Raw genomic sequence first — 15,710 nt, 5'->3', positions numbered from 1 at the left:
AGGAGCTTATAAGACCAACCCAAGGATTCAGTAGACCCACTTAAAAGTTCTACTGATAACGTACGGAACATTTACAACATCACCAGAGACCTCAAAGGCACCATTCAACAACAAATTCAAGAAAACATTTTTAAACACCTACTGGGTAGAGAATACTGTATTAGAAACTGGGATATGATATTTAGATAAGACATGATTCTGCCTCATAGAGGATAGAGTCAATGCATAACCTAAAATAAACAAACTGAAAACCTTCAGCTAAACCCTCCTGACATTATGGTATTCACTAGCTGAAGATGAGTTATTTAACTAATTAAAAATGAGTTGCTCCTGTAGGTCATTCTATATGAGGAAAAAACAAAAGGCATTGTGGAACAAACTGGATTCACAACATGGAAGCCAGTCCATGACAGTTGCCTCTCTCTAGAGGTGCAAATCCTGAATGCGTTGCAAAAAGCACTCTATATTCCCTTATTTTAATTAACAGGGGAAGCTTCTGGAATTTTTGTCATCTCGTGCTCCCTTCTTTTCCTTATCCTCACATCCAATCAATCACCATACTTTGTGAATTATTTTTTCACAATATCCTTGCATCTCATTACCATTACCACTATGATTATCTTAATTCAGACCCTCATCTCCCTTTTTCTAGGTTGTTACAGTAAGTTCCTAACTGCCCTCCCTGTCTCAATTCAATTCAGTTCGGCTGTAGGCAGGGCACTGTGCTAGGAACTAAGGATCCAAAAGACAAAAATGAAACGGTCCTTGTCCTTAAGGAGCTTATTGATTGACTTGGAATCAGGAAGGCCTGAAATCAAATCCTAGTTCAGACACTTTCTAGCTGTGTGATCCTGAGTAAGTCATCCAACTCCTCAGTCTCAGTTTCCTTATCCACAAGATGGGGATAATATCAATATCTACCTCTCAGGATTATTGTGAGGACCAAATGAGGTAATACATATATGTGTGTATGTGTGTGTATACATATTATATGTATATGTATATATTTGAAAACCTTAAAACCCTATTATTAGTAACTATTATTAGGAGGACAAGAGACATAATATGTATACAAGTGAGTAACTTCAAACTACGTACAAAATAATTTCATGAAGTATAGAACATTAACAGCTGAGGGAATTGGGAAAGGCCTCATGTGGAAGATGATACATACATTGATCTTTAAGGATATTAGGGCTTCCAAGAGGTGGAGGTGAGTTGGAAATGTATTGTGTACATGGGTGACCATCTGTACAAAGGCGGGTAGACAGGAGACAGAATGTCATGTATGGGAAAAAGCTAGCAAGCCAGTTTGACCTGAAAGGAGAGTTTGTTCAATGGGGGAAATATGAAATAACACTGGGAAGAAAGGTGAGAGACAGTGTGAAGGGTCTTAAAGCCAGACTAATGACTTTATATTTTATTCTAGAGGCAATAGGGAATTACTAAAGATTTTTGAATAGGGTAACATGGTCAGATTTGTGCTTTAGAAACATCAGTTCAGGAACTGTGTAGAGCATATGTCATGGATCATATAGGGAAGAGACTGGAAGCCAGGAGACCAGTTAGGCAGCTATCTATTGCTGTAGTCCAAGTGAAAGGTGATGTGAGCCTGCATTATAATAAAGGGTGTAGGAGTATAGAGGAAGAAGCAAGAAAGATTGTGAAGGTAGAATCTGAAAGTCTTGGGTTGAGTGAGAGGAGTCATGAATGACTACAAGGTCATGAAACTGGATGACTGGAAGCATCATGGTGACCTTGGTTGAAATAAGGAAGTTCACAATGCTTTTTGCATCTCATGTCTTCCTTATCATTCTCACTGTTACTAGCCTCTTTCCTTGGCTATTATGGAAAATTCCTGATATAGCTGCCTCCATTCAATTAAACATTTATTTCATTTTTTTTTATCTATAGTATCTTCCCTTACCAATTCATCATATATACCACTGACCCAAATGCTGTTTTCATCTTGTCATTCTTCTTCTCAAAAACCTTCTCAAAGACAAAATCTCCTCCATATCTACAAGACAAAAGTACAAACTTGAGTAGAGAAAGTAGTATCAAGGAATCTGAGGCAGTCTACAATCTGATTCCAAGCTAGCAAGTGAAATATATCTCCTCTTATCCTCCTGCCCAAATCCTCCAGTGAATCAGCTCAACTAATACTTTACCATCTCTAGAAAACACCCTGTGCTTTACTTCTTCCGTATCTTTGCTTACAATATCCCCCCTCCTTGGAATCCAATCAAATTAGCACATATGTATTAGTCCTCTTATTTTATGCCAGCAATGTCTTCCACCCACCCTCTTCTCAGCCTAATACAAATCTTACCCATTCTTCAAAGTCCAACTTAAATCCTACCCCCTCTAGATAACTTTCTCAGTTCATCCCAGTCTTCTCTGAAATCTGCTTTTACACCACTTAAAATCTCAGAAACCCAGAATTGGAAGGGACCTCACAGGTCACCTGTATCTGATAATTTCTTCTATAGCATCCACAACAAATCGTCATCCAGCCTCAGCCTAAAACCTCAAATAAAAGGCACACCAAGCCAACGTCTGTACATCTTTAACTTCCATGCATTGCTCCCGATCCTTCCCTCTAGACCAAGAGTTCTTAGCCTTTTTGATGTCATGTACTTCTTTGGCAAGAATAGCTAGGTGGTGAGTAGATAGAGTGCCAGGCCTGGAGTCAGGAAGACTCATCTTTGTGAGTTTAAATCTGACCTCAGACACTTACTAGCTGAGTGACCCAGGGCAAGTCACTTGACCCTGTTTGCCTCAGTTTCCTCATCTGTGAATGAGTTGGAGAAAGAAATGTCAAACCTCTCCAGTATCTCTGCCAAGAAAACCCTAAATAGGGTCATGAAGAATCAGATACAACTGAAAAAGACTAAACAATTTTACACTCCTTTGGCAGTCTGAGGAAACCCAAGACATGCATGTTTTTAAATGCATGAAGTAAACTACATAGGATTGCCAATCCAGTACATGAGAAAACAATTTTATTGAAATGCAGTTATCAATTTTTTAAAAGGTTGATGAACACAAGGGTAAGAGCCCTTAGACGCTAATATTTTAAAGATGTGTGATTTTATAGCTGTGGGCACTCCCTCAAATCAATCCATTTAAATTTTATTTAAAATTTTTTATTATATATTATATATTATATAATATATATTATATTAAATTTATTTTATTTTATTATTACAATAAATTAAGTACCTACTAGGTGCATGGGACTATTATATATGTGTGTGTGTGTGTTTCTTGTACATTTCTTGTATATATACATATACATACACATAACCTCTCTTTTCATACAATTTCTGGTCTTCATTTCTAACTGCCTGCTAAGACCTACTTGTCTGAAGTCCTCACTGACTCCCTGAGGAAAGTGTACACATTTTGTTCATGCCTTATATTTCTGCCAGCACTTCGCACAAAGTATAGACTCTTAATAATAATGCCTATAAGAAGCACTTATAAATGGTCAATTGATTAATTGAACTGAATTGCCAATCAGATTCCAGAGGTTTCTGGCTACCAAGAGACAATGAATCTTTTTCCTTTCTTGAATCTTTCATTACTTTTCAAATTCAACCTGCTTCTTACATGGCTTATTTGCTATTTTTACAATAGAAAGACAATTTGCCAGGGTAATTAAACTATATTAACTTTCTGTTTTTAAAATCTTGTGATGTTTTCTGCTTCAACATGCTCAAAATGTCATGTTTTATGGTAAAAGATAGAAGCTCTTTTAGAAATCAGTTCTGGGGGTCTCTTTAAGAAGTAAAGTTTAAGGTCTTGTAGGTTGCAAAAAACATCACTCAGGGAACCATTGTATTGAAATACGTGTAACCTTTATCCAAACTATCTTTGAAGTATGGCTCAGAGGGGAAAAGTTTATATCATCTAAGAGAGTGGAAAATGATTCCCTCCTAATTGAAGAGAGATGGTGGTATAGGTTTTATGTTATTGGTATAGCACTGTAACTGCATGATTCTACTTTCTTTGGACATTTTGAAAGAAGAAATGTAGAAACACTTGGACCTCAGAGAGCTGATTAGACACTGCAAAAGAAAACCAAAATCTCCCCCTGAGACTAGCAGAAAGCAGTCATCAATATGAGCTTTACTTGGAAGAGATTTCAAAATGTGGTAGTATTTCCTTCCCAGCTAAGTGAGAGAGAGAGAGAGAGAGAGAGAGAGAGAGAGAGAGAGAGAGAGAGAGAAAGAAAATAGAAAAATCATAAAGTGCTGAGAAGCTGCTGGCTGGGTGATAAAATCCATGTCACGGAAATCTTGCTGAAGCCAGCAGTTGAAAAGGTTTTAACGAAAGAAAAATGGCTTCAGGTTTACGAGTTCTCTGTCAGCAGAGGAAGGGAATTCAAGGATTTGAGAATCCAAGAAAAGGATTCAGAGCAAGATTAAAAAGTGCTTTTCTAATTAGGGGTAAGAGATAAGACCAGGGTTAGATTAAATGTGACATGTAACAGTAAAGATTTACAGAGAAAAGTAGCTGCTACTCGGGTGTTTATTCCTTTTGATTTTACTCTAAGAATATGATTTTAAAATATAGTATACTATATATTACTAATGTTTAGCCAAGTTGTTTTTTTTTTAATGTCCTAAAACAGGCATCCTTTTTTTGTGTCCTGGACCCCTTTGGCAGCCTACGGACCCTTTCTCAGAACAATTTTTTGAATACATAAGATAAAACACATAGAATTACAATGGAAATCAATTATGTTGAAATACAGTTACCAAAATACATATTTTTTTTTAAATTTCAGACTCTAAATTAAGAACCCTTGTTTTTAAGAAGGATGGTTTGAAAATCCGTCAGTTAGTCATGTACACTGCTAAACCTAGATAGGTCAGACCTAATACTCCAAGCAGGTTCTAGAGGAGAGGAAAAGCTCAATCTACTTACTGACCTACAGAAAATTCCCATTCAAACTGGCTAAAACCATTCTCTCAAGGATGACTAAAGGCCAAACCGGATTGTTTTTTCTTTTCCTGAAGCCATAAATACTACAATTGATGCTAGGTTACCCATGGCTTTGACCTTGTCCTATGTCCCAGGATGGATTCAGTTTCAATTACTTTCAGCCAGTCCTTGTGCTATAGTAATTTGAAACTGAGAGAAGCAAGACTTTAGGCATGGAAGAGGGAGTAAGACATCTTCTCCCAAATGCAGGAGTGCTAGGACAATGAAGTGGGGTGGTGAGAAGTGGAGGCTTGGAAATGATGATCATTTAAAATCAAAGTTCCTCAAAAGAAACACTGGCCATTTGAATGGCAGTCTTCTTCTCTGACCCTTTTCATTCTCACACATTAACCAAGCCCAGGCCAAAAGAATTCATCAAAAATGTTGACACAGTTGATGTTGCCCTGTCCCACACCTGTGCATTTCCACAAATTATGCCTCATGCCTATGTATTGAAATATGTCTCTTCCTCTAGGGTCCTATTAAGGACACCACCTGTTCCAGGAAGTTTTCCCTGATTCCCTCTAGCTCAAAGCAATACCTCCCATTCTAGTCTCTCACCCTTCTTCCTTTGATGTCTTCTAGACCTTTATTACATTCTGACTTTTACCCTCAGTGTTTGTGTTCTTACATGATGCCCCTCTTTTAGCTATAAGATCTTTGAAGACAGGGACCAAGTTGCTTTTTGTCTTTATATCTTATCTGGATCTTAGTATAGTGTCCTGTACCTAGTAGGTGTTAAATGTTTAAGGATAGGGACTGGATCTGTGATGTTACAGTGTGTTAGTGTACCCATTTTTCCACATTCTCTCCAACATTTGTCATTTTTCACTTTCTATCATTTTAACCAATCTGATAGATATGAGATGATATTTCAAAGTTGTTTTCATTTGCATTTTTCCAATCTATAATGATTTAGAGCATTTTTTCATGACTATATATATGTATATATAGTATTCAATGAAATACTTCATCAAAAAATTACCTATTCATATCCTTTGACCATTTATCAATTGGACAATGACTCATATTCTTATAAATTTGACAAAGTTCTCTATATATTTAAGATATGAAATCTTTATCTGAGAAACTATCTATAAAATTTTTTCCCCAATTTTCTGCTTTCTTTCTAATCTTGGTTATATTGGTTTTATTGGTATAAAACCTTTTTTAATTTAATGTAATCAAAATTATCCATTTTATATATCACAATGCTCTCTATCTCTTATTTATTCATAAATTCTTCTCCTATCCATAAGTCTGATAGATAATATGTTCCATGTTCTTCTAACTTACTTATGATATTTCCATTTATATCTAGGTCATGTATCCATTTTCATCTTATCTTGGTAAATAGTGTAAGATATTGGTTTATACCTAGTTTCTGCCAGACTTCTTTCTAGTTTTCCCAACAATTTTTATCAAATAGTTTGCAGAGCTGAACTGAATAGCTTTCAGTGTTGGTGGGTACTGAAACAGAATCCAGTTCATTGGCACTGAATCAGGCAGGATTCTTTATAGTGTAGACTTCCAGAGAGTGCTCCCCTAAGATATCTAGAATTAGATTTATCTTGGATGCATTTAGGTATCTAGTTAAACATTTTATAGATGAGAAAGCCAAGGGCCATTGAGGTTAAGTGAACTCTCCCAAGTTCACACAGGTATTAATAAGAGTACAAACTTGTTTATCAAGTGCCTATTACTGTTGAGGGTACCACTATCCTCTCAGTCACCCAGGATCACAATCTAGGTGTCACCCTCAACTCCTCTCTCTTATCCCCTCACATCCAATTCCTGTTACATCTATGGAACATATCTTGTATGTGCTCACTTCTTTCCTCTGTCACTACCACCATCCTGGTGGGGCCCTCATCACCTCATGCCTAAACTATCGCCATAACCTGCTGGTTGGTCTTCCTCCTTCAAGTCTTCCCCACTCTATTTTAATGGGGCCATTCACCAGTCATCTTGACGTATGTCTTGCTGCTGGACTCTGATGATTCTAGAGGAGAGAGTGAGGCTGATCACTTTGTACGTTTCTGTCTCATTAATTTAAATCCAAATCACTTGCAAGTCAAGACATTACCCTCCTGACATCATTGGTTCTCTTTGACAAGGAAAGACAAACAACAATAATCAAATAGTGAATTGTTATCCCCAAAGCTTAAATCTTTATGTTTGTCAAACATGAAGTTACTATAATCATTCACTGCTGTGTATTGTATATCTACTTTGTTCCACTGATCCACCTTTCTATTTCTTAGCCATTACCAGACAGTTTTGATAATTACTTCCATGTAATACAGATGAAGATCTGGTACCATTAAACCTCTTTCCTTTACATTTTTTTCATTTATTCCTTTGATATTTTTGACCTCTTATTCTTCCAAATGAATTTTTTTATTATCTTTTCTAGCTCAATAAAATAATTCTTTGGTGATTTAATTGGGATGGCATTGAATAAGTAGATTAGTTAAGGTAGAATTGTCATTTTTATTATATTGACTCTGCCCACCTATGAACAATTAATATTTCTCCAATTATTTAAATCTGACTTTATTTGTATAAGAAGTATTTTATATACTTTGTTCGTGTAGTTTATGGGCTTGTCTTGGCAGTTATACTCCCAGGTATTTTATGCTGTCTATAGTTATTTTAAATGGAGAGACAGAGATAGAGAGAGATTGAGATTCCTCATCTGGAAATTCCATATACCAACAAAATCTCCGGTCACTATCCTTACCCACGTTTTTTTTTAAATTTATGTAGCTTTGTTTTAGTGGCATAGGGAATTAAAAGATAGGAATATTGCCTTCATTTCCATTCACCAGGAAGGAAATATTTTTCAATTCTGTCTCTTTCTTACTATTTTCACTGTCACCACACTAATTATGGCCTTCTTGACTTTGCACCTGATCTGTTATAATAGCCTCCTAAGTGTTTCCCTGCTTTCAATTTTCTCTCTTGCTAATCCATCCTACACATGCTGGTGAATTTATTTTCTCAAATCACAACTTTGCTCAAAAATCCTTCAAAGACTTCCCATTACCTACTGGAAAAAAGTTCATACTCCTTAGGCTGGTATTCAGGTCCTCCAAGGTCGCCACCTATTTCTCTGTCCTTGTTTCCCACTACTACCCTTCATTCAGTCTATTCTCCTGCCAAACTGCATGACATATTTTCCCCAAACACAGCTTTCTTTTGTGTCTTTTGGTACTTATGCCTTCTCCAGATGAAATGCCTTCCCCACAGCTCTCTCTAATTCCTTCCTATCTTTTAAGAAATAGCTTAAATGTTTCTACTAGACTAAGTTTTTTTCAGAGTAAAACTGTTTTATCTATACTTTATATCTAACACACACATCTAGCAGAGTCCTCTGTATACAGTAGCTACTTCATAAATGTTTGCTGAATGAATGAATACATGCCAGGTTGAAAATAATTTTCCTTTCTCTGAATTCCCATTGGACTTTCTTTCTGTACTTTCACATTCTTCTTTTTATGTGTCAGCTTCAGTGAAGTGGAAGCTCTTTGTGGGCAAGAAAACCAGGTCCTATTGTGCTGTCTCATGTGCCTCACCTCCTAGCATAGATTCGTGCACAAAGCAAGGTCTCAACCAATCTCTATTGAATTAATGAATGAAGAACTATCAGTATCATATTTTTAAACCATGAAAATTTTAACTCTTGAGTCCATGGGTTATATATAAGGAATATAGAGAAAGCTGATCAATTTCACTCCCTCTCATTTCTATTTATGAAGAGAAATTAGAGGCAGGTGGCACAGAGTTCTGGGCCTGGAGTCAGGTAGACATGTTCAAGTGTGATCTCAGACATTTACTAGCTGTAAAACCCTGGGCAAGCCACTTAACCTCTGTCTGTCTCAGTTTCCTCAACTGTAAAATGGGAACAATAATAGCACCTACCTCCTAGGGTTGTTGTGAAGATCAAATGAGATAATATTTGTAAAGAAGTTAGCAGAGTGCCTGGCACATAGTAGGTACTTAATAAATGTTTATTTCCTTTCTTATGTATTTCTCTATGGAGTCCATTTTAAAGAAATGATTAGAATATTATTCTTCTTGGAACATTGTGAGAATTATAAGTAATACTCTTCAGTAACAGATATACAGTCAAGTGAGATCACGGGATATAGGAAGTAGAAATAGAATTAGGAATACTAGTGCCTGGGGCAAATACACTTGAGGAAGGCCACCATAGCTTTGGTAGGAGAAGAGATGTGCTGTCCCTTTCCTCTCCTTCCTGACTTTACTGACCCACAGTCCCATAGCTCCGCAGAAGTAAAGGATGATGAGGGTGTGCTAAGAGAACACTCTCTCATTCTGTCTCAACCTATGCTGACCTATCATCACCCTGTTATCTCACTCTTTTCTGGAACCCACCTCCCTTTCAACTTCCATGAATTCAAGGGCTAATAGAAGTCTTAGAGGTTCAGAGACAGACCACTGTGGAGAAGGAAGCACACCGCTTTAGAGAAGTGTGTCCTTCATCCCATGTCACCTAGAACAAAGCCCCACATGCCCTACCTTAGTTATGGTTCTGCTTCTATCCCATTTGTGCGGCCAAAGTTTTATTCTGTCGAGATAGGGTGAGACAAGGGTGAAGCACCGTAAAATAATTATAAGGCTGTTATGTGGAACAAACTAGTTTAGTGGTTTAAATGAAATAGTATTGGATAAATATGGCCTGATTCAGCTATTTTTGCTTTAGCCAATCAGGTAGGGATATCTAAAATCTGACTACCTGGTTATTATCATTTCTAGACATGTTCCTGCTTGAAGGAAAAATGAAATTCCAATTTGGCTTTCCTGATCTCGATTCTGACATTCAGGAGATGATTTGAGATGCAGCTGCTGGTATTTTCCATTATGTTATATCTTGGCTACTGTGGTGATTACTCATGAGTGGGAGGTGTGATAACATAAGTAGGTCTTTTAGAAAGAATTACTGGACTGTCCCCAAAGCTGCCCTCTCAGTTATGATCTAAGTAACCTACTATCTGAATGTGCTATGGGGGGCAGTGTGCTCCTTGACTCTGCCTTTCCTCCCTTAAGTGCTCAAAAGGAGGTCAGGATAATTGGATTTAGAGCTAGAAGAAACTTTAAAGATCATTCAGTACAGCTTGCTTATATTACATATTAGAATAGTTGAGTTTAGCACACATTTCATTAGAATGTTGAAGCCAGAAGGGACTTTTGATGTGCAACTCCTTTATTGTACAGATGAGGAAATTGAGGCCCATAGAAAGAAAGGTCATACAGATAGCAAGTAGAAGAACCAAGATACTAACTCAGGTCCCCTAACTCCAAATCTAATGCTCTTTTCACATTCCTATGTCATGTCCTTATAAGACTTAGATCCCGAAAGAACCTTGAACATCTTCTTGTCCCCTTATTATACAGATGAGGATAAAGAAACCCAGAGATATATAATGACTTATATAAGTAGTAAATAGCAAATCTGAGGTTTAAATCCAGATTCACTTAATCCAACCCCACTATCTTTTCCACTGTACCAAATATATGAAGAGAGTTTCTCTAGCCATGGGCAATGATAATACTACCACACCATCCTGTTTACAAAAAAACATGCTCTGGTCCTTCTGATGACTGGGTTATCTCTGGGTAACAAAATGTCATGAACACTTGCTGAAAACCAATGGTCTTTCATATAGCAACTCATCTCCCCAACAGCCATTGAAGCCTGTTAATGTTCAGTAACAACAAAAAAAAAAAAAAGAAAAAAAGGAAAGAAAAATACTGGCTTCTAATGAACTAATTCAATCCACTTCTCCCTAAGAGGATGAAAACTATTTATTTTTATTCTTATTTCTCTACTAGTGGGATATAGGCATTATATTCATTGAATCAACTCTCCCTACATAGAAGGAGGACTTCTTTTAGAAACTTCTTTCTTCCAGAAAGATTTTGCAGGAATGTCAGCTTTTTTTTCTTAGATAAAATGGTGTAATGTGTGTTTTGATGTTCAATATTCAAATGCTTTTAATTTTATTTTATCTGAAATATGTTTGCTCACCAGTTACAAAAATAGTAAGCTATCTTTTCTGAGTAAAAGACAGGGGATTAGAACAAGAGAGAGTAGTAGAATGGAAGGTAGTCTTCTGCCCAAACTCAAAAATTGAATCCAGTGCCAATTGGTACAGTTGTACTGGAAGAGGCCATTCTGGCATCCAGACTCAGTATTGTAATATCAAAAGAAATTGTAATGGAAAGAGCACTGACTTAGCATCAGAAGGCTTGGATCCAAATCCTGGTTCTTCTACTTACTATGAAACCTTTAGTGAATCCTTTCTCTGGCCTTGAGTCACCTCAACAAGAAAATTGTGGAATTGCACTCCATGAGATCTAAATCTCTAAAAACATAAGATTCTTCTAAATTGGTTCCTAACCTTCTTCTTCTCCCCTCCTCACAACCTCACCCTTGTTCTGAATGACTAGTTAGAAATATGGTTAACTTCAACCCTGGGAAGTGTTTGACCAAAAGTGAAATTCCCAAGATACTCTACTGCTCATCTCCATAGAGGCCATTGTTATTGCATTTTTCATCCTACTAATAACGGAAATAATAACACCTTTGAGTTTTTCACCTTTCAAAAAAAATCTGAATCTCTTCAATCCTCTCTCTCTGTTTTGCTTTCTGGCTTCAACTTTACTTCTATGGGAATGATTCCCAAATCCACATCTCCCACCCTGCAGAGTAGGAAGGAACCTTAAAACGTCAGAGTTGGAAGGGATCTTAGACATCATTTGGCTAAGTTAACTTCTTCATTTTATAGAAGAGGAGATTGAAGCCTAGCAAGGAAAAGTAATATTGTTGGTAAATCAAGAGATTGGGCTATATTTCTAAAAATACACGAATTGATATGACAGGCAATATAATTATAGGAATAGGACTTTATGATTCCACTGGTGAGGAAATCATTCCCAAGTGAGGAAATTCCTCCTATCAATGCAAATTAGAACCTACTCTGTAACTGTCTTTTTAAAAAATTTATTTTATTTTTAATTTATGGAATAAAACAAGCATTTCCATAGCATAGTATAACAAAAAAAGATGATTGCACATGAAACTGCAAATCTGTTATGTATAATTTGCTCTTCCTTTTATTTATATAATAAAATTATTATGTAATTCTTATTTTTTTCTTCCCTCCCCCTGTCCTAACTTATAGTCTTAGAGGATTGCCCAGAGCACTTAGAGGTCTTATAAGTGTCATACCCAGGGTCACACAGTTAGCATGTATGTAAGGCAGGACTTGATCTCAGGTCTTTCTGGCTTCAAGGCCAGCTCTTTATCCACTATAGCCCTGCTTCTTAAGGCTTGCCTAAAAGAGAGTTCTAGAGGAAGCTTCTTATATATTAAAGGAGATGACTCGTATTGTAGATAATCCATCCACTTTTAGTTAGCCAGAGCATTCCTTTCATCAGAAGGCTCGCTTTGTTATAGGCTAGAAGGTCCTTGATGAGACCCTTGTCAATGCCAGATAACTCGGGTGTTGCTGTTGTTGTATCCTTACACCTGGCCTCCCAGCCAAAGAAGCCAAGGGCACAGAGTGGGAGAAAATGAAAGAAGAGAACAAGGAAGAGGAAACTTGAAAAGTCATTTATTTATGCCTGAAACCTGCAATTGGGGCCCCCTTCTCTAAGAATGGGAAATCAGGAATAATCTCCACTAATCTGATTCAGACAGACAACATGGGGAATGCCTCTGAGGCATCACATATCTGCACCCTGCACCAACATAGACACACCTATGAATCTTCCTGCTCATCACAATTAGGGCACATGGGAGTAAAAAGAGAGAGAGAGCCTTGTTCCTCCAGGCCTCAACCAGCCCTTCCCCTGCATTGATACTTATTACCCACACACTGCCTCAACACCACTGATAGGCCAGTTTGGTCCAAGATGCATCAGCTACCTCTTATTTCACTCCCTTAAATATCCTGGCAGAAATGCTGGTGTAATTGGCTACCATTCAATTCTGCTTCAATTCTGAATGTCCCCCAGGGAATCTCCCAGTGCATCCTGAGGAGCTGTCTGCATCTGCTTCCTTTTTGCTCCCCACAATGCCCTATCCTTACTATACTGACACGAGTACTCTGGGCTCCTCAGTTCAACCCAACAAGGATTTATGAAGCACCTGCGCTATGCAAGTTAATGTGTTAAATTCTTCCTCTAATCCCATTGTCCTTCATCCAAGAAGAACCCAAGGACTCTCCCACTCTACATACCCTCCCTTATCTGCACCTAGATTGCTAGATTGATGAACTGTCAGAGCACAAGGGATCGATGTTTGAAGGCATCCAGGTACAACACGTTCATTTTCCAAATGAGTAAACTGAGGCACAACCAAGTAACTTATCCAAAGTCTTACAGGGAAGAGGAAGAGAAAGATGAGACCTGGGATTTCACCAGTATAGGAATTTTCAGTGAGGAAACTGCCTCTACCAGTGAAAATGGACGACTTTTCTGCAGCTGATAGTCTTAGAAAATTTGTTGTTATTGTTCAGTTGTATCCAATTCTTAATGACCCCAACAGGGGTTTTCTTAGTAAAGATGCTGGAGTATTTGCCATTTCCTTCTCCAGCTCATTTTACAGATGAGGAAACTGAGGCAAACAGGATTAAGTGACTTGTCCAGGGTCACATAGCTGATAAATGTCTAAGGCCTCTCTCCACCTCCCACACATTCAGAGGCAAAGTCTCTTGACTAGGGTCAGTCAGTCAGTATGTGTCAAAGCTGGGTCTTTCTGACTCCTGGGCTAGCTCTTTGTCCAGTCATCGATGCTTCTTCAAAGGTCCAAGGTAATATAGCCAGTTAGCTACAGCTGATTCCAGGACTTGGGTCACCTAAATCCTGCTTTAGCACACTGTACAGTACTAATTATTCTTATTCCTCTTCAAGGGAAAAAAAAAACATTGTTTAGATTTGCTAAGGAAAGACTATGTATTTGTAAAGGCCAGTTGATAGGAATGATGGACCTCTGGATCATTTATCTTACTAAAGGGTTATACATGCTGGGGGGAAAGAAAGACAGAAATAGTAACTTGGAGAAAGAACAGTATTTAGTACAAGGGATTTCCACCTGTGTGTCAGTCCTGGATTTCAGAGTAATGGTGCTATTTTGATAAAGAAAAGAACCAAACCACAAAGCAGCTTCAGAATTCCGTCTCTTGGAAGTTGGAGGATGCCCCTTGGGCACCATTCTGCCTCTTCTTTCATATGCAGTGCGACCAGAGGATTTGCCAAAACTTGCTTATTATTAAAACAAATAATCATAATCCTTTGCATTTATATGGTGCTTTCTTCACACCCATCCTGTGAGATAGAGATAGTGCAGGTATTATAATCCCTATTTTACAGATGAAAAAACAGAGACTCTCATGATTGTCAGTTAGGACTTGACCAAGGTCTCTTGATTCTCAGGTTGGTGCTCTGTCCATCATTCTATTTGACCCATATGAGATCAAGAAAAGCAATCAATCAGTCAGTCAACAAGCATTTATTAAGCATAGCTATGTTCCAATAAGTGGGGATAATGAATCCCCTGAAGTAGTCTCATTGTTTGAATTCTCACTACTTATTTCCACTGTGCTGGGACCAATGACCATATTTTACATAATTGTAACTTTGAGTAGTACAATATATAAATATAAACATTGAGAGAAATATACAAATGTGTACATAGAGAGACATACACAAAAAGAAACAGAGAAAAACAGAGACATAGAGAAAGAGATACATGCATTCATACAGACACACATACAAGATACATACAGATTAGATGGAAACTCATCCTGAACAAAGCCAGGACAATTTCTGCAAGCCAGGGAAGGTGCAGCTTTTGGGGAATTCATTCTCCCACGGGCCGTATGCAGGCTCAAGCTTGATCATATCTCTTGCCAAAACACTCCCTGTGCCTGGGCCCTATGGACCTGGGGGTTTCTGAAGGAGATTCTTTTCCAAGCCTATCTAAGAAAGGATAAAGGAGAAGACAGAAGAGAGCTCCCGGAAGAGAAATCTGAATTGAGCAAAATTGAAACCAATCTCAGCAGTAATCTATGCTGGCAGCAGCCGTGGGCATCAGATAGAAGGCTTGACAACCATGGTGAGGCAGGTTAGTCAAACAAGGTACAGGCAATAGATTCCCCCAAGGTCACCGGTAAACAACCCAGGACTAAGGGCCCACACTGACACACCCACACTGACAGACAGAGTTTCAAGTTCAAATTTCATTGTCGTTTGCTATACACCCACACACAGGCTGGGCTGGGCTCAAAAAGGAAGATGCATGGTTCTAAGTTGATTCCTCTTAAGCTCAGGCTGTGTTATTTTCTCTGCATTTGAGCAATGGCCAAGAGGCAGGAACCCAGTGATTCAAATTCTCATCTTTCTTCGAGAACCAAAAAGATGGTAAGTCACAAGAACCCAAAGTGGTAGTGGGTGGAGGTAGGGGAAGAAGGTAAACTATCTTTACCTTCTCCAATTGTCTGAGATTGTGAGATATGTGACTGCCAGAGTTTCAAATGGTCGCCAATGCCAAAGCTGATTTTGTTAACTTTTAGGCAAGCAGACACAATAGTCATACTAAAAACATTTAGAAGGCAAAATCAAGACATTGAAAACAATGATCATAATTTGAGTAAAATGATGGAAATGTTCTCATGTGAAACTCCATA

General features: G+C 37.9%; 1 protein-coding gene across 2 annotated transcripts in view; it reads left to right on the top strand.

The window, feature by feature from the left end:
* The window catches only part of LOC114025981 (coronin-2A-like), a 159,734-nt gene that overhangs the window by 68,053 nt on the left and 75,971 nt on the right, over positions 1-15,710 (top strand). Inside the window, exon 1 of one of the 2 annotated variants that reach the window (XM_027839531.1) lies at positions 15,306-15,444. The exons of the other annotated variant lie outside the window; for it this stretch is intronic. Coding sequence (XP_027695332.1) covers positions 15,382-15,444 — 63 coding nt within the window. The 5' untranslated portion in view covers positions 15,306-15,381. Of the gene's footprint in view, positions 1-15,305; positions 15,445-15,710 lie in introns of those variants that run through there. 2 annotated transcript variants of the gene reach the window in all.

This window comes from Vombatus ursinus, unplaced genomic scaffold (assembly GCF_900497805.2).
Source record: "Vombatus ursinus unplaced genomic scaffold, bare-nosed wombat genome assembly UNPS02014832.1, whole genome shotgun sequence".
Taxonomy (NCBI): Eukaryota; Metazoa; Chordata; class Mammalia; order Diprotodontia; family Vombatidae; genus Vombatus; species Vombatus ursinus.
This window is presented reverse-complemented; position numbering and strand designations above follow the sequence as displayed.